The following is a 26,369-nucleotide window of genomic DNA, read 5'->3' as shown; positions in this document are numbered from 1 at the left end:
TTACCAAGATTTAATGTACATTTATTTTTACCACGTGGAACATATAGTATAAAGATTTCATAGTGAATAAATGATATTCATTGAGCCAAAAAGGGAAAAAACAAGGAATTTACATTAAGCTACATAGTCTGAAATACAAATATGCAGAATTCATATCACTGGAGAAAAAAATATCTCAGCTGTGTTTCTTCTTCTAGAGTTATTTTGTTGTACCAGGAGATGAAATTTCAATATTTCAGTTGTTTGATGCACTATGGAGGAACCGTGAAGGCCAAAAGATGGTTCAGTTTATATACCTAGGTATTTTGATGCAATTAACCCAACTTGAGTGTCCGCTCTCATTCTTGATAGATAAAAAGGAATAAGAAGCAATAGAGTGTGAAAGAGGGAGAGAAGGAGAGAGAAAAGGAGTTGAAAATGTACAACATCTTATATACAGTACAGTCTCGGCTGCATCTTAAGTCAAAAACCAGTCCTAGGAGGTGATTTCTTTATAGGGGGTCAATTCATACAATCAGGGGTTAAAGAGAAGAGGTCAGGGTGTTGTACGTCCTTGATACTTTGGGGGTATTCTCCTTACCAGCAAACTAATGGTTTAAAAACTGTTTAAAAACGAAGCCAACTGAGCCAACATTTTCCCCATGTGGAACAGTGCAGTACGTTTTCAGTATGTTTACAGTTGTGGAGTACTGTACAGAAAATGATAACTCATTTCTGCTGTACACGCATCCAGAAAGGTTGACCGTGTAGCATCAAAATACAACCACCAAACAATGAAGAGTCCACCTTTCAATGTGAACAAGAGCTGTGTATTATTTGCACCCTCTTGGGGAGGACAAAGGAACAATTAACCCTAAAACGCACTGTAAACAAGACAGCAACTTTGGTAAATAGTTTGTTTTTTCAAGCTATTTATTTTATTCATTTATTAATTTTATTATAAAAAGTAATTTCCCCTCAGACAAGGACACAAAAGTTGGGGTCCCTGTCCATGTCATCTAATTGGCATCAGTGTTACAGTTTGTGTCAGTGTGTTGAAGCTCTGGTTCATGATCCACAACAAAATCGTGACAACCTTCCCAAAGTGAGACGCAGAGAAAAGGGCGACCAGTTGTTGTAATATGAAAGGGCTTGCATAAATAAAAAAAACAAAACAAAACAGAACAAGAAACATGAAACAGTCAGTTTTCTCTGCTTTCAATTCCCACTCGCCAATGGGGAGGACAGGCAAGGGGGAAGAACGAAAACCAGAGAAGGTGGAGCCATAGCTCCGCACAGCTGTCATGACTGGCCTATCAAAAAGAGTACATCACAGATGACATGGGACACCAGTGAGTTCATGAGCGGAGACACAGAAAGGTCCAGTAGCCGCGATTCATAGAGGGTAAACTCAGAGTGGTTCTCCTCCACCTTAGCAAGAGCGAGCAGAGCCCGAGCAGCCCGCCGCATCATGTCCACACTTGTCGGCTCAAAGTGTGACCCCTGCATGTGCAGTAGGGAACCTTGGCTCTGCTGGAACTGTGTAGCCGCTAAGCTGTCCTCCAAGAAGCCCAATAGATTCCCTACACTGGCCTTCTGTACCGCAATGGCACGGGCCACCAGGCTGTCACCCTGTGCAAGATTGGCCAGAAGCACGACCGCCATCTCCCGACAAACAGGCACCTTTCGCTCTCCAACTAGACGCACAAGGTTACCAAACAGCTTCTCTAATCTACTAAAAGGTGGCGTTGCCAGAATGAGGTCCACATTGTTGTCCTGAATGCTGAGCTTACAGAGGGTCTCCAGGACTAGTTTCTGGGGGGACAAGGCGCCATTAAGCCCGAGACTAGGGAAAGGGTCATGGGCTTCTGCTGAAGGACAAACGGCCCAATGGAGCAAGCCATCCAGCAGAGGCAGGCAGATGGTCTCAGTGTAGACCGAGAAGTCAAGCTGGCCTGAGATGTTGGCAAGAGTGACCAAGCAATTTTCCCGCAGTACCTCCAAACAGTCCCACCACCACTCGTCTTTCTTGCTACCAAGACTCTCATCCACCTCCTCTTCTTTCTCGTAAGTTAATGGTGCCTGCTTGCGCTCTGGATGCTGATGGTGGAGAAGCAACAGGCGGCCCAGCAATAGCAATAGCCCTGGATGCTTTGACATCTCCGAGTCATTGCCCGGGATGAACGAGAGGCTGCGGACAATGTTGGAGACACAGATGCAGCGCCGTGCAAGGGAATCTTGCCAGTCAGAGAGTGTGATGAGAGGAGCTTCATCCTTGCTGTGTGGCTCATCTTCTAAAATGGCAATGGAGCGCTGACCCTGTAATGATGGACTTGGAGCTGTTGGCCTGATGTCTTCTGAAGTTGTGGTCTCTGTTACTTGGTCCTCTTGATCTTTCTCGAAGTGTGAAGTCCCCTCAGACACAGTTTCTAGGCAGTCAGCAGGTCTATCGTCCCTCAAATCTGAAATTCCATTGGTCACATTCTCAGTGGATGACTCTGGAGAGGGCTGCAGCTCCACTTCTTTCCCATGCTCTTCACTGGATGAGGGTAGTGTGTGTGCCTGGCTGTCCTTCTGAGCTCCTCTCTTCCTGCCAGGAATCGGTGCAGGAAGACGCTTCCGTTGGTGCAACAGATCCATCTTGCTTTCAAAGTGGGTCTGAATGTGTTCTGTTGTATCACCTCCACCAATACTCCAATGCAGGAGGCCGCTGTCAAATTCCTGCACACGACCAAGCTTATTTGAGCAGTCCACCACAAATGGATCCTTTTTTCGCACAATCTTCACGGGAAGCTTATCGAACTTGCTAGCCTGTTTAGGCTTTTCTTGAGTAACAGCTAACTCGAGACATGGTGGCTCTGAAGTTTTGGGTTCTGCAAATGACTCTCCTTCAGTCGCTTGGCAATCTTCTTTCTTCACAGAGTCTTCAAGTGTCCTTGGCTTTTCTTCCTGTTTTATCTGGAGAGGTCCTTGTGCTATGAGTTCCTGATGCTTTGACCTGTGCATTTCCTCTCCTTCATCTTCCTCCTCTGTTTCTCCATCTTCCTCCATGCCCTCAACCAATGCCTCATCATCCACAGCGTTTTCTTCATTTTTGAGCATGCTGGGATCTAACAAAGCTCTTTGTCCTGGATCACCAACTTCATATTCCCTCAGAATCCCAAAGATCTCAATGAGGCAACGGCGGAAATACTCAACGATTAGTTCCAGGAAACCAGGGAGCTTCAAAAGAGAACATTAGTATGTTATCCAAGATGAAACTTTAGTAATGTCAATAAACATTTTTGTAATTTCCCTAAAATGACTCACCTGTATAAGATTGAAATTTGAAATACTGTTGTCATCATATAACAAAATGTTGATGGTGTCTAAAGCCCATGTACTCTCCGCCAACAGTCCTGATTTAAGGGACATCATGACTCTCCATGCTTCTGGAGTGCCTACAAAAGCAGTATACAGTTATATTTCCATATCTCACAGGTTTGAACCTGATAAATAACCCAAAATGTAAATTCACTACATAAACAATTATTTCTTACCAATTTCTTTCATGGTAAGACGCCTACGTGATTTGAGAACTGGTGACGTTGCCTCTATGGAACCTGGAGGAAAGGACAGGTCTCTTCTCATCATTGGAGGCTGTACTGAAGAAGGTACAATGTGAGATGCAGGAACTGGAGGTCCCGCCTTCTGCATTTTGATATTGCTGGATATGTAGGTTGATTTGCTGGGGGAAGTCCTGCTTTCCATAGGACGAGGCATGGGCGTGGGGCTTGACACCTGTGGAATGTGGTTTTGCATGGTTTGGGGAGACTGGTAATTTGACGGCAAGGGTCTGCTCATTGGTGGACCTGTGCCACTAGGGCCATATGGGGGTTGTCGTGGCCCAGGCCACTGGCCCTCATGATTCATGCGTGGTTCAGATGGCATCATGTCTTCAGATCGATTCATTGCATGGTAGCCAGGGCCCTGACCGGGACCTGTAGGAGGTCCCTGGCGGTTGGGGTAACTGGAATAGCTCATATCACCCCGGCCCTGCCACATTCCACCTTGAGGACCGTCAGGACCAGACTGCATTGGACTGCCTATCATTTGAGGTGGAATGGAACCCTGGGAGTTTGGGACCGGGGCTGCTTGCATCCTGTCTCTTCCAAAGGGGAAAGGGAACTGATTCTGAGGGCCAGGTGGACGACGGTCCGAGCCAGGGTAGGAACTGTTATACTGGTTGTATATTTCCTGACCACTTGAGGGACCACTAGGGGGAGCCTGCACCGGTGGCTGCGGCTGCTGAGCATTGTATGGCCCACTGAACATCTCACCATCATGATGCCTTTTAGCTGGTGGGTAACCACCATCAGCTGGTCTTTTGTAGTTCTAAAGGCAAAAAATTAAATTTTAAATGTGTGATAAGGCTTTCAGCAACATTTATTCATTATAAAAATGTCATTAGAATTAAATATCAAAACGTTTTATTAACTGCTTTCCTACCGATTGTTGTTGTGGGTACATTCCAGGCTGCTGATTCGGATAGGAGCCACCAGGAGGCACACCCTGACCAGGATACTGATTACTATAGGATTCATGCCTGCACAGAGCACCATATGCAAGAGAAATGAGAACTAGATATAGCAGATATACATACATCTCCATAAACATAAACAAATTATTTGACTGACCGCTGTTGCTGAGTAGGGTAACGATTTGGTGAATACATCCCAGATTCAGCATTGGAAGTCATCATATTTGGCTGTGGCACTCCAGGCCCCATGCTGCCATCTGGGCCTATCCCTGACTCTGGTCTACACAACACAGTAGAGGTTAAATTTCATTGTATCATTTAAATAACAGCAATGAAAGCAAAAGGAATTTGTTTCTTTCCAAAGTAAAGAAAAGATTGAGTGCACCTCCTGTCATAGCTGGGGCCATATGGATACTGGTGCCGCTGGCCCATGGGCATGTTTCCTATAGGGCCTGGTGGTCCCCTGTTGTACTGATCACCAAGACTGTTGTTGGGACCCTGCCCACCAGGCATGAACTGTTCTCCAACTAGGATCACAAGCACACAGCTCATTACACCAGGTAGCTTATGAACTATAAAGGCTCATGATTACATGAGTACAATACAAACCTTTACGCATACCACCAAAGTGGTCTTTATTGGGTTCATAGGGACCCATGCGACCAGGCATCTCTGGGGTGCTCATGCCTGACTGGTAGCCAGAGTTGGGTGTCAAAGTGTTTCTCCGAGAGAAGTCGCTATCAGCAAATGGGTCTTGCAGGTTCACACTGCTCCTAAGAAACAGGGCAGGTAAGAAGTGGTTCACCGCCAAATAACGCAAGCAGTACCACAAGACAAGTGAGCAAAACTCACCTGCCACTTGGCATTGGGGGCATCTGACTGTGTGGGGTGGAGGCAGGAGTAGGGGGCTTCAAGTCTCCGCTTTCCGCCATGGAGCTGCTGGTGGACTGTGGTGTTTGGGGCCCCTGGAGAGAGCCAGATCCAGCTGTGCAATGCATGTAAAAAAACCACACACACACACACACACACACACACACACAAACACAAAAGATGGGGAACATTATTCATCTATGTTCGTTATATTTACATGCAAGTGCTACAACAATCAGTTGTACTACACGCCAAATTCTTTGGCAGTTAAAGTGTTATAAAACACCGGTTTCATGAAAGAGTTTTTTCATGAATAATGCAAAGAAATGCTCAGAATCTAATGACATGACACACACATTCTCCACTCTGTACAGATATGTTAACATCTGCAAAATGTGTTTAAGGATTTCATGGCCTGTTAAAAGGTATACTTTGCAACCGTTCATTAGATATAGGCAATGCTTCATGTGTAATGTTATAATCTATCCTTGTCCTATATTATAGAGCTTAAATTGCACATGCAGTATTAATTCATGAACCTATGATGGTGACTCTTCAGTAACTTGTTTTTAAACTTAAAAAATATAAGCCAGTTACAGTACATTCCTTACTTAATTTTGGTATAGGGGTTTTGTTGCACTGGTACAATTAAGATATAGTAGAACATGCTTCCGTGCATGGTATGATAGAAATCCAAAATGCCAAAACTCACCTGGGGAGGGAGGCTGAATTTTGGCCTGGTTTTTTTTGCTATCTCCACACATAATGTCAGGTGGTGGGTCTTCTCCACGCTCAATCTTACATTCAAAAGCATACAGACACTGAATGTACTGCTTTTTCAGAGAGCTGGCAGCACTGCTGGAGGTGCCCACATTTAGATTTGTGGACAACTCCCTCCATTTTTTGTTCTTATTAACCTGCAATTACAAGGATGCCAAAGGATATAAGCAAACTCACTTGAAAGAAAATAAGGTGAGACCTTCAACATTATCATAATGTGTATGAACAGCTTGAATATACCTGTGTCAGACCCCCAATCTCCTTTACAGACACATAGAGGCGGAAGAGATCGAGGGGTTTGCGCCCCACAGCTGGTAGGTTACTCATACCCATGGCTTTTTCTTCTATGAAAGCCAAGTAACGATCTACCCACATCTTTCTTTCTGGCTCTGGGCCTAGCTCATACAACCGAGTGATCTTCTCATTGGTTGTTGTGGAGGAACTTGACTTCTAGTCAGAAGCAGTTTATATGGAAGGAAGGTATTAAACAGGAAGTGCAACAAAGGATAACTGATTTCTTGTGTAAAGACAATACACTTCTATCTTAATGTTAACAAACCTTGGATTTTGATTCTGTCTTGGGTGTCCCCTCAACTTTGTTATTCATTTTCTGGGCTTGGTTAAGTTCCCATCCATACCAAAGTCTGGACCTGGGGACATGCCTAAGAGAAGAGAGAAAAAAAAAAGATACATAATCCGTGATTTTGACCAAGCAAGTAAAAAGTAATTCAGCTATGTTATGTATCAGAAGAGACAATCTTACCACTAGTGTTGTTAGCAATGTTACCACCCATAGGGTAGGGAGAACCCTGGGTATTCATCATCCCAGGCATGTTGTTCATGGAGGGCCCATACGGAGGTCCTGAGCCCATCATACCGGGACCAGGAGACATGTTGGGGTAACCTGGTAGCCTGTGAGGAAAAAACAATTAACTTTAAAACAATTAACAATTAAATTAAATTTGTACTCAAAAATGGAGAAAAGACTAACAAAATCAGACATTTTAAATGTGTACTTGTTACGGAACATTGATAATGCTCAACTTCAGTTGTATTTCAGTTCTTGTATACCTGTTGTGTATCGAGTTGGTGGGTCCGTGCTGCATTGATGCAACATCCTGCGGCTTTCTGTTGAGTCCTGGAGGCGGGCACATCCCAGTTCCCACTTGAGGGGGCATATTGGCCATATTAGGACCCATACTCGGATTCATGTTGGGGCCCATGTTGGGACCAAAGGGACGTGCACCCATCTGTCCATGGGGCATCCTTGCAGAAGGCATTCCAGCAAACATTGGCCCTCCTCCTTGTCCAGACATAGGGTTCATGGACCCACCCATTCCAGGCCCTGAGTAACTGGCATTAGGCATGCCACTGTACCCAGGCTGCCTGGGGTAACCTGAAGAGGAAGACAGTAAGTTGTACTTTGATACAATGTTCCCTGGATAGTGTATGAACAGAGTCAAGGCTACCAAAACAGTACCTATTCTATTTTAAAATATATGCATGCAAAGAAATGTAAAACAAACCTATATAAGGCTATAATAATTACAATTATACAAGGACATTTAAAGCAGTCAAGTTATCGGTGCTTCAGAATACACAATTTCTTTGTTGGTTACAACAGTCACTGTGTCAGATGATGTGATTTTGACTCCTAAATCTTGTTGTGTCATCAATAAGAAACATGACAGACCATAGGTTGCTGCCCAACCATTCATCGCTTTCCAATGTGCATGCGGTCATCAATAGGACGGGACTAGACAGAAGGTATCATGAGCCTAAACAATAGGGGTGCAACGGATCGTAGATGATCTGTATGGACCAGGCTGCACGGTTCGGCAGGCATGTGATTCACGGATTAACTGTTAAGTTTAATCAACATAGACTTAAAGGTTACGCTGTTTTCTGTGCATTCAGCCGCTGCCACACACACCCAAAATGCACATGCAGAGAGAGAGAGAGAGAGAGAGAGACACCGCATGAACATCGAATTGATTCCGGTTTCACATACACACAAAGTTATGTTAAAATACCCGTTTTGGCAAGTATTCTAGTATCACAGTTGGTTATGTATTAATTGAACAAACAGCTGAGAAAAAAAACAGATGTGTGTCAGTATTTTAGGTCTGTGCATTTGGTCTTAAAGTGACAGCAGCCAATAAATACCTGTTTCTGTCTGCTAATAAAGTAACACGACAGCTCTAGCAAAGATTAATCTGTATTTAACTAGTGCAATGAGCACCATTGTGTTATTTTACACTTAATTATTCCATTTCTGCACCTGAATGCTACTGTAGCTATAGCTGTCACTTTTTATTCGATATTCGAATATGCATCCGTAATCGAACTATAAATAAAATATCTGGTTTTTAAAATGCCATGGGTAGCGCATTTTTTACAATCTTATGATTAGACCGTTTTGTTTTTTGTTTTATTCTTTGCTATCTTATCCAGTAGAGGGCACTCTAGACGTATTGTAGCATAGGCCTATGACCAAATCAAGCGAATAATAGCTAGTAGCCAGGCACGTCTGTGCGCTCCGAACGTGTGTTCTCCACCGCGGGGAACATTGTAAATAAAAAGAGAGCCGCACTTAATCCAGATCAAGTTGATTGATAGACCGGTGTTTCTTGTATGTTGCGTGCACGTAGATATTCGAATATATTCGAATACATTTGCATGATATTCGATATCCGTTCGAATTAGATTTTCCTCAAAAGTGACAGCCCTAACTGTTATTGACTTATTGTTTTGTTTTATTCCACTATGATTGTATTTTGTTAAATTGTTCTTGTTTTATTACTAACTTTATTAGTTAATATAGAAGTTTTGCTGTGGTATAGAAGTACTTAACAGTGAACTTTCACTAATTATTTATTTTTTCTGCTGATCCAAAAATGATTCGATCAGAAAAAGGAATCAAAATCCGTAATATGATCTGAACTGTGAGTTTGTGATCCGTTGCACCGCTAGTAAACAATGGCTAGCAGCGTGTTCTGCTCCGTCTTGTCATCAGAAAATCCCCAAAAAGAAAAGAAAACCTGACAGTGGACACAAATCTGGATTGAATGACGAGGATAGTATGGGCGGTCAAAGAGAACCAAGGTAAAATGTGAGTATTGTTGCCATAGCTCCACAAATATTTCCTCCATTATAAAATTCCACCTAGTAGGACTGATACCATTGTCTCTCTTTCATTTCAGCATGTTTGAAAGCATGTACGAAGGAGGCACTTCTCTGCATCTGTTGGCCAGTGTCACATATGTGAAAGAACTTTGTAAGTCTTTCTGTAGTAAATGTCGGGAAGCATCGCAGATGTTGACACACACTAAGACACACTTCACTACAAGATGAAGTGATTGAATCTTGCGTCCTGATGCCCATTGTTGTTTACGACACCCAATGTAAAGCAGATTGTGCCAGAATTTCTCTAAAATCAAGTAGTCTGAACTGGACTTTAATCAACACAGCATATTGCTTATGCTGCATTTTTTTGTAGAGAGAAATAAACAGATTTAATAAGATGCCTTATCCAGGACTACATGTTGGGAATGAAACCCAAGGTCAGTTTGGTCAGAAATGTGGTGGTGTATGGATGCCTCATTGGTGGGCTTGTTAAGAGTCTTCCCAGGTTCTTGAGTCTTTTAGCAGCATGTAGCGCTGTAACCCACAGTCACTGTAGCTGTTCAACTGACGTGAGCCATGCTACGTCAACTACTTTTTTTTTTCCACTGACGCTAAAAATAACCACACTGTGATCCACTGGTCGCACAGAGAGAAAAAGAGGGAGAGTGAAAATGATTTGGAGGGACAGCGAGAAGAGACAGACAGAAGTCCAATATCTGTACCTCCACTACAGTCACTACTCTCAAACATGGGACCCATTTTTAAAATGTACATTTTTCTAAAATATAAGATATGTTTTGCCTTAACTTATAGTCAACGTATATCACTGAGCCACTTACCCTGTGGGCCATATTGAGCCCCTTGTGGCCCATAGTTTGCCATGGAGTTGTTCTGCTGAAAAGGGACCATTCCAGCATGCACCTGGCCTCCAGACGACTGACGAGGAGACAACGCAGAGCCAGACTGTGGAGACCCATAGGGTGCCATTGGAGGATTTCTCTGCATATATCCTGTGCAGACAACAAGATTAATGTGTTGACACAATAAATGAAAAAAAAAGCATCAAGATGTAAAACAAGTCCTGTCATTTTCAAGTAGAACTTATACAGATTGAGTTACCTCTCTCTTGGCCCATGCCAGGTTGATTCATTGAAGGGTGCATCATCCCATCAGACTGTCCACTTGAAGGGCGAGGAGGCATCTGGTTCCCTATAAATGAAAAATTCAAATATAGTGGTTAAAAAACAACAACAGTAAAAACTAAAATGAAGAACGACATTCTGTAACTTCTGTAACTCTGTAACAAAACATTTTTTTCTTTAACTGTTTTAAGCACTTAAGAACTGGTAGTTGAACCACAACTTATACTCAAAAAACAGATTGCAATTAGAGCCACAAAATATTATATACATCTAATCTTTATAACTATTCCAAACCATTTTCATGATGACTGCCCCATAAAGTGCCAATAACACATTTGATTGTTTCAACATAGTTTAAGGTACAGCCATACCTGGCATCGTGGCAGGGGACAGTGGGCCAGAACGAGATGCCGAGGCGCTGGCAGGCGAGCCCACTGGGGGAGAGGTGTGGGGGGAGAAGGGTGACTGTGCTGGATTGCTCTGTTCTCCTTGACTGCTGGATACTCCAGATGTGCTGACTCCAGGGCTCAGAGCACCCTCCGTACCAGTAGGTAAGTCATCAATAGAACCGGATAGATCCTAAGCAAAGAGAACCGTAGAAGGAATGTCAGAAAAAACTAAGATTAAAGTCTCAATGTAAGTAGTGACAGATCTTTTCTTCCATATTTTTGGTAAAGAAGAAAAAAAACATAAGAAAAGAAAAAGAAAAAAAAAACAGGAGGACGGGGATCTATCCAATGATGGTTGATTAAATTAATGGCAGATCTGAACGTTAGCTTGCCATCGGGTTTAAGCAGACTAAATGATTGGAGTCTGGCATGTGTCACCAGAGAAAAGTCTGTCGTTTCACTGAAAGTTTGAGTTATGTTGATTATGAATAAAATAAAAATGGAATCGGTCACTGTAAGACCAATAACATGCAGTTAGAAAGCGCATGTCATTTCTATTTTATGCACTGCAAATATGAACATACTTGGAAAATGTATCTGTGTTCCCATAGAGAAAAAAATTAAAAAAATAGGCTCAGCTGTTATCAGGTATTCCAGCATTTCTGCGAGGGCTTTAAAAATGAAGCTGTCAGCTGTCTCAAAGAACTCTTCGTGGCATTATCTTATCTCACTAATATTTCCTACCTATCAGCAACATTCAGCTTTCACAGATTTTAAAGAATATTGCTAAAAAAAAAAAAAAAAAAAAAATCCACATTCAGAATCACATGTCTTGCAGGCTATGAATAGGGTTTGTTGCTTAATTGTTAGTCCAAGGCAAGATACATATTCTGTACTGAAAAAACTAACAAAAAAAAGCTAAACTAAAATCAAAATGTAATTATAGCACAAAAATGTTCCTTCTTTAGAATAAATCTCCTGATGACAGCTACTTCCACTCGGCAACAATGAACTCTGGTTCTATTTTTTTCCCTCTCTGAGACACACACACACTTTAAGGGCTCTCGGTACACATACAATCACACAACCACAGTGCTGGCCTTATTTATCTTATCTAGGAGGTGGAAAAAAAGTGAGATCACGGCGTCCCTGAGGTTTCCATAGCTACGGTAGTCGACTGCACATGTGCTGAGTCAGCACAGCTGGGTGTCTCTCTGTGTGTCCTTTTCAAACACAGTCTCACAAGTCATACTCACACACAAAAAAAAAACGGTACAGAGAGAACTGACAGCATAGATTTTCGTGACAGGCCGCATGAAGTTCTTCATTTAGCAACAACCCCAAAGGTCCTACATAATCACTCCTGAGATAAAGGTGCAGCTGAGGCTGAATTATGCTCACATCTCCAAGCTAATTACTTTGCTCTAGAAGTCTACAGAAAATAGAGCATTTGACAAACAACTTGATTGTGCATTTGTGAATCTGTCAAATTCACAATGCATGTTAAAATGTGGTTGGACGCGGTCAACAGCTTGTGTGAAATGAAAGTGTCAGACTCACTGGTAGACTGGAGGGTCTGCCCTGTATGTCCTCTGTGCTGCTCTTCGATGCCAAAGGCGGACCGGAGGGGGGAGCGCTGGACTGGGAGCTAAATGACTCCTGGGAAATCTCCTGTGGATGGAAAAAGTCAGCCCAGGTCAGTCTATATAGGTATTTAGGGCAGTGGATGCATGTACAGATGTTTTTGCTGATAGATATTACATGTAGGTTTAGGTCAGTCTCACTGTTAGTAATATAAGTTTCTGTTTTTGTACTTAATAATAAACCAGTTACAATAATGCTTTTATTACCATACAAGTCTGTAAATGTGGTAGGACTGTGAAATGAAATGCATTCCTAATTTCAAATAAATGCAAAAGCAGTCATCCAATTTAGTTCAAACAAAGAAAGTGAACATTAAACATGCTATTAACATCCCACCTTTAAATTTGCAGAGGTTCACAAATAAACATGGTCGGTAGAATGAAAAAAAAAAAAACATCCAGTGTAGAAAACTTATGCATTTACACATTATTTAGCAGATACTTGAGTAACACTAAGATTAGATTTCTTATCATTAATGTTTTAGGTTTAAGCTAACTAATATTTAATTTCATTTTGACTAATTGTTTTATTTATTTTCTTAAACTAGATAAATACTGTTGAATCATAAATGTACTATTGTTCACTGTTAACTAATGTTCTATATATTATAAAAATATAAGAAAATACAGAATACAGAAAATAGGAGTTTTTAATGTTTCTCAAAGCTGTCTCTTATGCTCACCAAGACTGCATTTATCTGATCAAATATTTTTAAACAGTAACACTGTGAAATATTTTTTACAATATACAATAATGACTTTCTATTTTTTATATGCAATGTATTCCTGTTAAGGAAAAGCCGAATATGGAAAAGCCATTACTCAAGTCTTTATTTTTCAAGGATCATGTGACACTAATTAATGTGCAGATTTTTTTGTGCAAGTAACATGATCAATGCTAAAAACAGCAATGTTGCATAAAATGTATGATCAGAAACCAGGAATGAGAAATCATCTTCAAAAGGATAGAATTTACTTGGGAATCAAATAATGTTTACCAACATTATAAATGTCTATAATGTCACTTTTCATGAATTTAATAAATACACACTGGAAGTATCAACCTCTTACAAAAAAATTTAAATCATACTGACCCCAAATCTTTTGAACACTAGCGTATGAAAACATTAACATTACCCAAAGACAATAAATGCTGTAGAAGTGTTGATCATTGTTAATTTATGATACTTAATGCATTAACTGTTAACTAAATTACTTTGTAAAGCATTACCTATCCTTTTAACCATTGCTGGAGGACAGTCTCTCACTTTTATTCTCTAATTTTCATCCACCCTGAACCACAACTTTAATACAAAAGCAGAAAGCTTAAGTTACCTGAGGAGGAGGAGGAAAACGCTGAAATGGCGATTGTTGCTGCTGCTGCTGCTGTTGTTGTGGGGGATTTTGAGAGTATGCTGTGGGCTGTCCCTGCGGCATCGGTCCGTGTCCCGCAGGCGGCTGGGAAGCAGGTGTGGGTGTCTGCGGTGGCTGCTGTGATGTTGGCGGTGGCTGCTGCGGTTGTTGTTGGGGGCCTTGGCCAGACGGGTAACTGGGTTGGGATGCAGGAGGAGCCTGGGAGCTCCCCTGCTGCGAGGGCTGGGACTGAGGCACCTGTTGCTGTGGATATGGAGACTGGGTAGACTGGGGTGCTGCCGAGGACTGTGAGTACGGGGACTGGGATGGGCCAGGCGAAGGGCCGGTCATCTGCCCCTGTGGCATGTGGGGTTGTTGGTAAGGAGGGCCAGCCTGTCCATGTGGGCCAGAGGACTGGGGGACATGGGGTTGCTGTGAATAAGGTCCCTGACCTCCTGGTTGCCCAGGGGAAGGCTGGGGGTATGGTGACTGCTGCTGTCCCGAGTGAGACCCCTGACCGTGCTGGCCGTAATACGGCTGCTGTCCCTGCTGCACGTAACCGCCTGGTCCCTGCTGTCCATATGATGGCATCTGCGGAAACAAGTAGGATGGCACTAAAGATCATTGAACTCATGGCATTTCCCCACATCGATTTATATCATGCGGGTAAATAGACAAAAGAAACACTTCCTTTTATTAACATGCTACAGACAAGGCTTCCACCTTTTTTGACAAATGAATTTGTGACACCGACTGTTTCTCCTGTTTATGGTTGTAAAACTGCTTTGAAGCAATCTGTGTTGTATTAAGCCTTCTAAACGTAAACTTGAGTGGCTTGAATATCCATTACTTCTCCAGCCTTCTTTATTAAAGGATGAGAACTTATAGTTGTAAATTGCTACTTTTTAAAAAATGTACAAAATGCCGTCAGTAAGACAGAAAAGATGGCCTCAGTGTTAAATGTGACAAAACGAAGTGTTTTAGCACTCAGCATTAGCAGAATCATCAGAAATTTCAATGGCTCTTACAAGCTGTGGAAATAATCATGTTAAAATTCCACTGATATTGTTAATATGAGTTCAGATGAATAAATATCAACACAAGGAGAAAGAGTTTATTCCTAAAGAAGATAAGATGGGGTTAGGGTACCCAATATACCTCTACAAAGTCCTACAACTTTTATCCTTTCTATTCCCTGTATAAGGCATGGATAAATTGTATTTACTGTACCAGAAAGTGTGACCTTGTCCAGCATCACATTTGTAATTATTCATTAAGGCTAGGAAGGGCTAAAGATCCCATGATACATGGGACACAATACACTACATATTGCTATTTTTATCAAGCTTTGTAACACCAAACACTATGATACAATGTGATTTAACGATAAATTAAAGCTCCCCAAAAATCTTTTTACTTCAAAATACTGTAACAAATCTCATTCTTTCTTTTTTTTTTTACCAAATGGTCCACTCTGAAATTAAACGGAACATATCCAGGCAATATTTGGTGAATAAAACATTTGAAAACAATGTGGAATTTAGGTTGTAATAAATTATATAATTACAATCGGTATAATCAGAAATTATGTCTCCATTTGATGCAACAAATGCCTCGTTTATAAAGGTTTTTATTGTTTTTGCTTCGTCGCACCGGGTCACTGCATCACAGATTGGTAAGGGCGTAACATTTCCATGACATGCTTGAAGTATTCGCCCAATCACAACGCACTGGATAGCTGTCCAATCAGAGCACACCTTGTTTTTCAGACCAATGAGCTTTGTAAAAATGTACACGTTTCAGAAAGGCGGGGCATAAACCTTAAACCGCATAAACACCAAATACATTAAAAAACTATTTTTAGCAACGTCATATTTCACCTTTAAATATTATTACTACAAAGTTTTCTATATGCATTACTGTTAAAATTCCGTTTTCATTTAACTGAAATTTCATGTTACACTTATCAAACTGACTTCATACAAAAGTTTTCCCCTTTACTTCTTGAGAACAGTGCGTCTGTGTATCTATGCTGCTAAACTAACTTTAAAATCTTAAAAAGCTTGCTTAAGTATATATAAAAAAAGAAACACTGATGCCAGCACACCAAAATCATGATAAAAGAACACTTCAAAACTCTTTTTTACCTCCTCTAATAAAATTAGAAAACACATTGCAATAGGTTACAAAATCTGCATTAGTTTCACAACTTATAATTACCAGGATATTCACTCATTTAACTACAACAGTGCAGCCTTATAACATCGAGAAAGAGCACTGACCTGCTGGCTGTACTGCATACGCCCTTGCATGCCCATAGGGTATCTCTGAGGGCCAGGGGGCCCGTAGCCCTGGCCTGGGTAAGTAGGCCCCTGCTGGGGCCCTGCAGGAGGCCCTTGATGGGGCTGCTGGGAGTAAGGCCCACCTGACCCATACGATTGGCCGCGCATTTTCCCCATTTGATCCATGGAGCCTGGAGTCTGTGGAGCAAGTGTGACAATATGATTTCAGCAAGGGGATCTCACAAATAATGACAGAGAAACATAAACTGAGTTTAACACAAAAGACATCTACAAATCTTTTAACTCAAGGACACATTTTCCAAAACCACTAAATCAAACCATTACTCCGTACTACTACACTCCCACACTTGAGAATTTGATTTGAAAAAGCCAGGGTGGAAATGAAAGAATAGCAAGGACAAAATAAAAATGCAAGAAACCACAAGAGGAGAGAGAGAGAGAGAGAGAGAGAGAGAGAGAGAGAGAGAGAGAGAGAGAGAGAACAGCCAGAGGGGGAAACGATAGTGGAAAAAGGAGAAGGAAAAGGAGAGACAGCAAATAACCCTCTGCTACCGATTCCCACGGTTATTAACCTGACAGTTACCTTTCCTCAGCCTTAGTTAAGGAAGTCAACAGTGCTATATATAACTCATTTCAAATGGAGGGCAGTCTGCCGAATATTTAACACATCCCAGCTGTAGCTCTGCTTGAGCCTCGGCCAAGCCAGCCTTTTCTTTTTTCAAAAAAAGACGGCAATCTTGGCACCGAATGAATGACACCATGCTTAAATGACATGTGAGGAGAGGTCCAGCTTGACTTGCAATGAGATGAGTGCTGCTGCATAGAAGTCCAATATGAAGCGGGGGTCAAGTTAACATTGGAGTTGGAATATCAGTCATTTTGTTGTAAGCTAGCAAACATTAGGAACAAAACAACTGCACAAACAGATGAAAAACTAAATACAGCAAGTTTCCAACATTAATTTCTGATAAATGCAGAACATGGCACTATGTTAATTGCATCAGCTTATAGTCTTTCACACTGACAACATGACTGATTCAAACATCGATCGCTTGCGAACTCACTTTAAATGCAAAAATACAAATTAGGCTTCAGTTTCCTTTTACTTCAATCCCCACAAGCGATGATTTTTCTGCATGGACATGAAGTTATATTCATATTTTTGTGTGTGTCCATAAATATGTACTTTTTTTACTGCGTGTATTTAACATTATTAAAATATTAGCATGCAAATGTTAATAAAATTAACATCCTGATAACGGCTGGACAGCAATGAGACTACATCCTGTTCTCCTTTGTGTTAAAAGTGAGTGCAATTAAATTTCTAGTGTTGCATTCAATTAGAGTATTTCATTCAATAGATTTACAACTTAACAATTACTTGCCATACTTGAGAAGAAAAAACGCACTCTGTCCATCCTTTAAATTAATCTTGTTTGCCGTAACCCGACCGACCCCGTCAATTTAGGACCAAATCAAATTGTTTATCTTTTTTTACTTTTAGTCCGACCGACTTTCCGGTCGTAAATTTGCGTTAAGTCTGACCAATGTTTTACTCTTCAAACAACTAATACAGAAACTATAAAATAATATTAATTTTAGTAAGTATTGTGAATATATAAATTTCCTAGGCCTACATACAAACAAAGGCTACGCTCTTTCTTTAAAAAAAAACAAAACTGTGACGTCATCTATGTTTACACGGATGTCACACTGTTGCCGGTGCGTTCACTTAGTGTCCTCTCATTCACTGTAAGAGTCAATGGTTCGTGCTTGGTAATGATGGCTGCGGCTGCAGTAAACAAAATATTCGCGGTCACAGTTCAAAATCATATGGGTTTGGGCACCAAAACACATTAAATAATTAATTAAAACCCATCCCATTCCTTCTCACGTCTAGACTAAAACCGTGACCATGTCGACTGTCTGAAAACCTTTTGCACGAATCGACTGGAACAACCAACAAAAGTTTCGAAAACGAAAACAGGAAATTGATTTTAACGACCTTCTCTCAGAGCGCGTCCAGTTTTTTTCTTTGGAACACGCATCATACAGCAACTGCAGCTTCGGACACGCACGCATAACAGTAAAAAATACTTCTGCACAATGTTTCTCTTTTTACAACAGTAATGTGAATTCTGCCGGTATTCAGACAGTCTTATGCATACAGATACCGAATAGCAATGCGATTTTTTTTGTTGAAATTTTTAATTGTAAACACAGCGATGTTAAAGCCTGCAGTAAAGGTTTTGCATTGTTATGGCAGTCCACACTGCTTATTGTTTTTCGAGAATGTTGCACTCCGGTTTGTCATTATACACGTAACTTCACGCCAATAAATCATCAGAAATATTGGTCTTTACCAATATATTGAATTTTTACATTCGCCCTGCCTGTTGTCAGTGGATTTACCTATATTGGGTGTTATTTGCTACATAAAACATATTTAGACATGCAAAATCGATTTTACAATCGATTCAATTAACACTTGTCTCTCAAATCAAATGACAAAGATTTACATTTGTTTGTGGCCTGCATCAAAATGAGGTTTGCAATGATGCGCCCGAAAGCACAGGTTGAAGACCCAATCAGTGACGTCACGATATGCTAATTTGTTTAAATTCATACCTACATAATCCCCAAAATGTACTTTTTCATTGAAACGTAAAAAAAAAAAAAAGACCTTCCTACAGACCCTTTTTTAAGTTTTTTTTTTTTTTTTTTTTTACTGCAAACCAAAAAAAAATTTAAGGATGGCCTCACAGAGTGAAATAAAAGAAGTGTATGCTGTCTTTTCTATCATAATTCCCCTCCGTGTATGTTTAAACAGAAAATAAATGAATAAAAATAGCCTCAGAAACATTAACCATTAAGTATACTTTCATCCAGAATGTCCGTTGTTTCATGATTGTAAAATCTATTCAACATGAAAAATGAAATCCTGAAGGTCAGCTTAATACATGTTTACCAATCAGCCAAATAAACTCCTCTCCTGCCTTCACCTACACAAAACATATGATATATCTAAAAACAGTTCAAAATGCTGAGGTCAGTAACATTTGTATTAATACTTCTTTTCATAAAGAACATATTCAATTGATCGAAAATGACAATAAAGGCATTTATGTTACAAAAAGTGTATTTATATTCAAAGAACTTTCAAATATGGTAAATTTCTGTTTTTAACATTGATAAGAAATGTTTCTTGAGCACCAAATTAACTTATAATGATTTCTGAAGGATCACGTGACCCTGAAAACTGGAGTAATGGCTGCTAAATAAATCAGGAATACATTTTAAATATAAAAATATATTAAAACAATTTTTAAATTTTATAATATTGTTATTATTTATTTTGAACAGTAGTAACTGGGTAATATGTTGAATATTAATAATAATAAAACCTTGTGAATTTGGTGATGACTTTAAAAACCTTTTGAATTGGACAGCATCCTAAAGAATACATCACAAGTGTTTCATCATCTTTTCTGCAACTCCAAGTATAAGAGTTAAGAAAGATATTTTTTAAAGATGTCTGATATTTTTAGAAATTGATAATTGATCATTTTATGTACAAAATGGCTCACATTAATATGTCCTTCTTTCCATCTTTGTATCTGATGACCCAGAACATTAAAAAATAGACAATGATTTTGGTTTTACAGTGTCAAATAACAACCTAAAAACGATGCATTCAAGCATAAGCTGGACAATGAAGTTTTACAATGAAAAATAAGAAATCCTTGTTAATATAAAATGTTAAACTGATGGAGGCAAAACCAGGAACCAAAGTGACAACATTCAAATGTCAGTCACCACTTTAAATGTCCCTTTGTTTAGTAATATATAATCTTTTTTTTCTAGTAATGTAATGTAATGTAAGTCAGACTGTATAAAAATGGCACAATTGTTCATTATACACAGATGGGCACTGACTCAAACATGACCAAAGCTTAAACATGATTGCTGAACAACACAACATGAAAAATAATAAAATAAGAAAGTACACTGTGACATCCTATCTGATTTGGGCCAGTGAAACCTCATCTAGGATGTCTGTGTAATATCTAGGAGGCTTGTTTTGAATCTGGCTTGAGTTCAAACCTTGAAAAGAGGTCTATGGCTGAAAACGCGCCATAGTTTGAAATGACTGAGTGCAAGCTGCTCTTGACATTTTCCAGTGTCCGAATGGAAAAATTAAATAAATAAAAGCAGCACATGGCTAATCTGCATAAGACAAAGTGAGGGCTCCCTTGGCAGGAGAGGCTACTGGACGGGCGCTGTGATTGGCCATGGGGGATGGGGTGGACACCAGAAGACTTACAGACCGCTGACACTGCAGTAAGCATAACTCTGTCTGAGATTAAATAAAACATAATTATAGCAGAAACTTCAAAGCAACATGTAAATGAATCAATTAAGCAAATGTAATTAATAACCAAGAACTGTACAAAATCTGAAAGACCTACATTAATGTTTGGAGTCAGTAAGTTTTTTTAATTAATACTTTTATTCAGCAAGGATGCATTCAATTGATCAAAAGTGACAGTAAGTGAAAAATCTAAATGCGGCTCTTTTGAACTTTTTAAATCTCAGAAACCTGAGATCAATTGTATCACAGTTTACACAAAAATGTTGAAGCCACACAACGGTCCTGAAGAATCATGTGACACTGATGACTGGAGAAATTATGCTGAAAATTTAGTTTTGTCACAGGAATAGATTACTTAAAAAAAAAATTAAAAAAAAATAGATATTTTAAATTGCAACAATATTTCACAGATATTACTAGTCAATTTGCTCAAGTTAAAGCAGCCTCTCTGTGAACATAAAACATTTAACTGACTCCAAACTTTTTAATGGTAGTGTATAATCAGAATTTTAGTTAGTGGTAGAGGTGCACCAGTTGCAATTTTCTTGGCCGATTCACAATGTTTTTTTTTTTTTTTATGTGACCTGCGGATACCAATTTTTGCCAATTCTGTATTTTTTTCTCCAAGAACTAAAATTGACAGCATATACAAAAAAAATCTACTATTCTTTAACACAAAGTTATTTTTTTCATTAAAAAAAAAAAAAGTAATAAAATAAGGACAAATAAAAAAAAAACTGCAAACACCAGAACAAATAAATGCAATAGAATAAAGAGAGCTATGAAACTAAGTTATTCAATTTAAGTAAGTTTTATTCGGGTAAGAAATACTACAGAAATTAAAGTAATCAAATATAAATTGTGAAACTGAATTTCTGTAGTCGTCATTGCAAAAACTGAACACAAATTAATGCTTACCATTAAAGTTATAAAACATATTCAGTCAAGAGCAGAAAGTGATTTTCTTTGTCTTTTGTTCTTTGATTAACAGGACTTTTAAGAATTATCCACCGACCCAATATACTGTTACACAACTTACCTTCTCTTTCTCAACTATTTAATGTTCCAAAACTGACTGTATTTACTGCATATTTACCAAAACGGGGATTTTGACATAATTTGTATGTATTTGAACATTTTAGTGCAGTTAGCCACTCATTTTGGTATGTGTTGCTCTCAAGTTGTTCGAGACTAAGCATGGCTTGTGTGCGCCACTGATATAGATCAATGGTGATGTACGTGCTTTTGGTGTAAGCGCGAAACCTGCGGGAATGACTAAAATAATGCGTACAAGCACTATTTAACTGGAGCAAATGAGATGTGTGTAAGAGAGAAGAGTCGTCGCAGAGAAGAGAGCGAGAAAGCACAGCTGACAATATTGCCTGTGCCACCGGTAACAAAACAGATCGGCTCGAAATCGGAAAGAAGCGAGACTGATTGGCCAGTTGCCAATCACGAGGAAAATCGGCCAATTCCAATCCCTGGCCAATCAATAAGTGCATCTCTAGTTAGTAATGTTGCTTACGTCACATGGTTTGAAAACCAATCAACATTTTAATGACGATACCTGACATATGTGGGCCCATATACAGATGATGTGGAAATTCTGAGGACCAAACCATCAAACAATATTGCAGATATCCACTGCCTGTAAACTCACAGATCAGTCTTCACCTCGACAAGAATTTCCCTAATAAACAGACATTTCCCAAGAAAAACTAATTATAAAAAAAGGAGCAATCCTATATAGATCATAAACGTCTTTAACAAAAAGGAATAATACTCAGATTATAAGGACTTTCTCAAAGAAGGCAGGAAAAGAGGAGGATTGAGTTTCTGGTATAAAAACTATTTTTCACAGGTTATCATTTCACAATGTCATATAGTAGGGCTGGGCGATATATTGCATGCGATTGTCACTCGTATTTTGTCAGTAAAGCCGGTTCCCTGATTAACGGTAAATCGCCATCACCTGCTTTCCAATGGACCGGCATTTAATAGACAGAGCCATAGATCACTGACTAGCTACACAATATCACGTTCAATATCGAAGGCGATACATCTGCAATAATGAACGCGATATTGCATAGCTTGTCAGTGAACTACGACTCTGTCTATTAAATGCTGCTCTATTTGAAAGAAAATGGCGATTTAACAGTAATCACAGAACCAGATTTACTGACTTAATGCGTGTGATCATTGTGTTTGATATATCGCCTAGCCCTATCATATAGTTATTCATAGAGAAAAATTTTAAACAAGAAAACAAAATCGGAAAAAAAAAAACCAGGCAAAAAGAAAATCTTCCAATCCCCTTATCCCCACCAAAACTGAAGCATGTTTAGCCTCGACCTAGTATGAGAAACTAAGTTAACTGTGATAAACAGATGTTGTTCAACCTTGAAATTGCACTTAAAAGTGTTTAGACATATGAAAGATAAACAAACATGATAAGCGCCACATGAACAAGCATTTAGCATGCAGAGGACAAACTGACAGGAAACAGTGCACATCATCATACTGTAAACAACTGGCATGAGTTAAAAAGAATCCAAAAAGATTTTCTTGTTCAATATCCAACAGGCTAGAGGAATAAGACTCGGAGTATTCAAGTGTCTTCAATAACCGAAACGTAAAAGCACTAAAGATTCCCAGTCACCTCTGACATGAAACCAGAAAGCTTCCCATCACAAAAGTTGCTTTGAATAAAATCTTGGTCTAACACACTATGACAACAGATATGAACAATAGGATCTGCAAAAAATGTGCATTTTTAGTTACAATTTATTTATTTATTTTTCTCCTATAAAATAAATATTCTTGACATGACTGACATGCATCCTTTTTATAAATGCATACATTTGCATTTTATGTTATTATACATACATATATAAATATTTATATAAATGCACATTGTTAAAACTTTATAAAACAATTACTGTTCAAAGCATCAATGTCTGATTGCAATCCTAAGTCATTTCATTAATAAACTCCTACTTCCCAGTATGTAGAATTAAGTAATTGCATATTAAATTAATATACAATACACCAGTAAAGGTTGAGGGAGGTAAGCAACATGAACTAATCAGCAAGTGTTTCAGTGTTACATCATATGCAATTATAAATGGCCAAGAGCACAGGATGCAGAGCCAATCAGATCTCAGCGAGCATGTCAACCCAAGACCAACTGTCTCCTGTCTTTGACAGGAGGATTTTACCTCCACAATTCAAATCCCACTGCAAACCAATCTGCACTTACTCAAATCACTGGGCTTGTGTTTACAAGCTGCGCGCATCCAGACCGACAATCAACTGAGTCCACGCTTTTAAAATGAAGCTTTTCCTCATCAAATGTGCTTGTAACGTCAATTTAAACTGTATTTAAATACACTATGGACCACCATAACGATAACTAGTTTATGTTTCTCTACTACAAATGTGTGACACACGTTATCGGTTTATACAAGACGGGTTTTTCCACATAAAATATCCGCTTATATTATGTTAACCACCCTCATAATTAACATCAGAACTGAAAAACAACACACCAACCGGTTAAATATATCCTATTAGATGTATATACAGAACAATACAGCATATAAAACACAAAGGCGTTTGAGGGAAAAGCTAAATGCGTTTAAGCCTTCTTGGTGGAGAAGCAGCCTGAGCTAAATACGCATTTTCAATCGGAGATTTACCTTCAATTCGAGCAATAATAGTCACCAGCTTTCAACTCACAACACACGTCCAACCACGAAGCTTGTGGCGTTTCGAAAGTTTGGTTGTTTTAACTAAATATAAAGTGTAAAATTATGAGCAGCTATGGAAAACCAAGGAGGCAGCCATTTTATGGTCTCTTGCTCAGACAATAGCAAGCACAGTGCGTTTCAACCACTTTAGCAAAGCGAGAGAGAGACCGTTTTTGAAGGCAATAGGGTTGTAATTTTACCTGGTTTCTACCCAAGGGTTGCCCGGTACTTCCAGGACTCATGGGTGACGGGTGATGGGTCCTTTGTTGCCAACCCGGATGGCCCCCACCGTACTGCCCGCTGCTGCTACCCATATCTGCTGGTCCCTTAGCACCGTCCTGGCTGTTGTAGTCGCTCGCTGGGTAACTTGGGTAGCCCCGGGCACTGCTGGGTGAGGTGAGGAGCTGGTTGAGGGTCGGGGTGGATGTTGGCTGCGGGTTTCCCATGTTATACCGCTGATTGCTGTAAGATGCAGCCGCTGCTGGCTGCTGCTGCTTGGCTGACTGCCCCCCTACTGCCTGAGCTTGAGGAGCGCTGCGCGGAGAGTTCATGCCGTAGCTCTGGCCCGGGTACGGGCTTCGGTTCCCGAACGGACTGTAGCTGTTGTACTGGTGGTTCGGGAAGCCGTGATCATGGGAGTTGGGCTGATAGGGGTCCATCATGCTGCCCGATAACGCGCCTGGCCCCGCTGCAGCTGCCATGCCAGGGCTTTGTTGTCCGCCATGTTGATGAAAAGGGGCCCGGCTGTAGTGCTGAACGTAGTTATAGGAAGCTGACTGAAACCCGGGCGCGTGATGGTGTACCATCCCGGGGTGGTTGTTCCCCTCCGGCCCGGTGGTATCATTTTGATTATTGTTCACCCTCGACGGATTCCCGTTGCCGTTTTTCATATCCGACTCCCCTCCTCCCCCAGCATTTCCCACATCGGCCCGGTCCTGCAGTTCCCCGCGAGCCGGAGATCCACTCTCTAGTCCCGGCTCCTTATTTTCCTGGTGCTTCTCCCCCGGTACCGACTCCTCCTTTGGGTCTCGATCCGGTTTTTTCAGCTCGGAAGGCGGGCTGGTGTTGAGAGAGGTAGCGCTGGCGACCTGAGCGGCCATGATCTCCCCCTCTCCCTCTCGGCGAGTCGGTCACAATCAAACGCGAAACATTGAATGTAAATACAATAGTTTTACAACAATTTACCCGTGTCCCGACTCATCCCCACTCCTTACGCCGGACCGAATCCGGACCCCATCTTCGGCTCCGTTTTTTTAGACTTTATCGCACCGAGTTCCCGGGAAATGAAATTTAACCGACACGGAATTTGTGGGGGTTCTGTTGCAGAAGTAGACTACAGACGAGGAACGGATCACACCAGCACGAGGCTCACTTGGATACAGCCATTTTACCGAGGTGCGCCGAGAGCAGTAAAACACGGCTCGGACTCTTCAGAGTGCGGAATGGATTCAGAGACGGGGGGCTGGGTAGAGGGGAGTGTTAAATTGACGTTGCATAACGGCAGGGTTAAAAACTGCTCCTCAAACAGATTTTGGTGGGAAAACTGTGGCTGTAGTGAACTGAATGAAACCATATAGCCAGACATGACAATTGCATTAGTGGCATGCAATCTCTCCCTGAAGTAAGCTCGTCTTACTGGTTTTGCAGAGGAACTGCCTATAAAATACCAAAGTCTGCACACACACACACACACACAGACACAGGCATTGTATGTAGGCCTATTTCTGGTGTTCAAGAGGTTGATTTTTGACGTGCCTGGTTAAATATATGTTAATGAATGAATCTAACATCCCAACAACTTATTTGTTAACTGATGTTTCAGGTTAGTACGGTAAAAAACAATAACAATGCAACATTTATATTATAACATACTATATGCACTTGACTATTGTAGCTCTTTTGCACTACAATCATTGTATCTACACTGTTTACTTCACTGGATTGCAATCTATCTGCCATGCGCTGCTTTATTTGATTTTATTTTTATTTATTTTATTTTTACATACCCTTATTTGAATAGTTGTATTATATATTTTATCTGTATCTATGTATTTCTATGCTCTGTTGTTAGTGTTCTCTGTATGCACCAAGGGTCTGAGAGTAACACAATTTCAATTCTCTGTATGTATGTATGTGCTGTACAT

The 26,369-nt window shown here is 40.2% G+C and overlaps 1 protein-coding gene across 1 annotated transcript; it reads right to left on the bottom strand.

Annotated features, from left to right (window-relative positions):
- Positions 1-25,770, bottom strand: LOC113059186 (AT-rich interactive domain-containing protein 1A-like). The gene is given in 21 exon segments (XM_026227488.1): positions 1-3,201; positions 3,289-3,419; positions 3,519-4,353; positions 4,468-4,564; positions 4,656-4,778; positions 4,884-5,025; positions 5,108-5,271; positions 5,351-5,483; positions 6,081-6,285; positions 6,389-6,598; positions 6,708-6,778; positions 6,781-6,810; positions 6,912-7,060; positions 7,220-7,544; positions 10,114-10,284; positions 10,394-10,483; positions 10,788-10,995; positions 12,366-12,476; positions 13,784-14,392; positions 16,084-16,281; positions 24,426-25,770. Coding segments are annotated over 21 exon segments (6,822 nt in total). The 5' UTR covers positions 25,326-25,770; the 3' UTR covers positions 1-1,281.
- Between the last annotated feature and the right edge of the window lie 599 nt (positions 25,771-26,369).

This window comes from Carassius auratus, chromosome 41 (genome assembly GCF_003368295.1).
Source record: "Carassius auratus strain Wakin chromosome 41, ASM336829v1, whole genome shotgun sequence".
NCBI classification, from domain to species: domain Eukaryota; kingdom Metazoa; phylum Chordata; class Actinopteri; order Cypriniformes; family Cyprinidae; genus Carassius; species Carassius auratus.
This window is presented reverse-complemented; position numbering and strand designations above follow the sequence as displayed.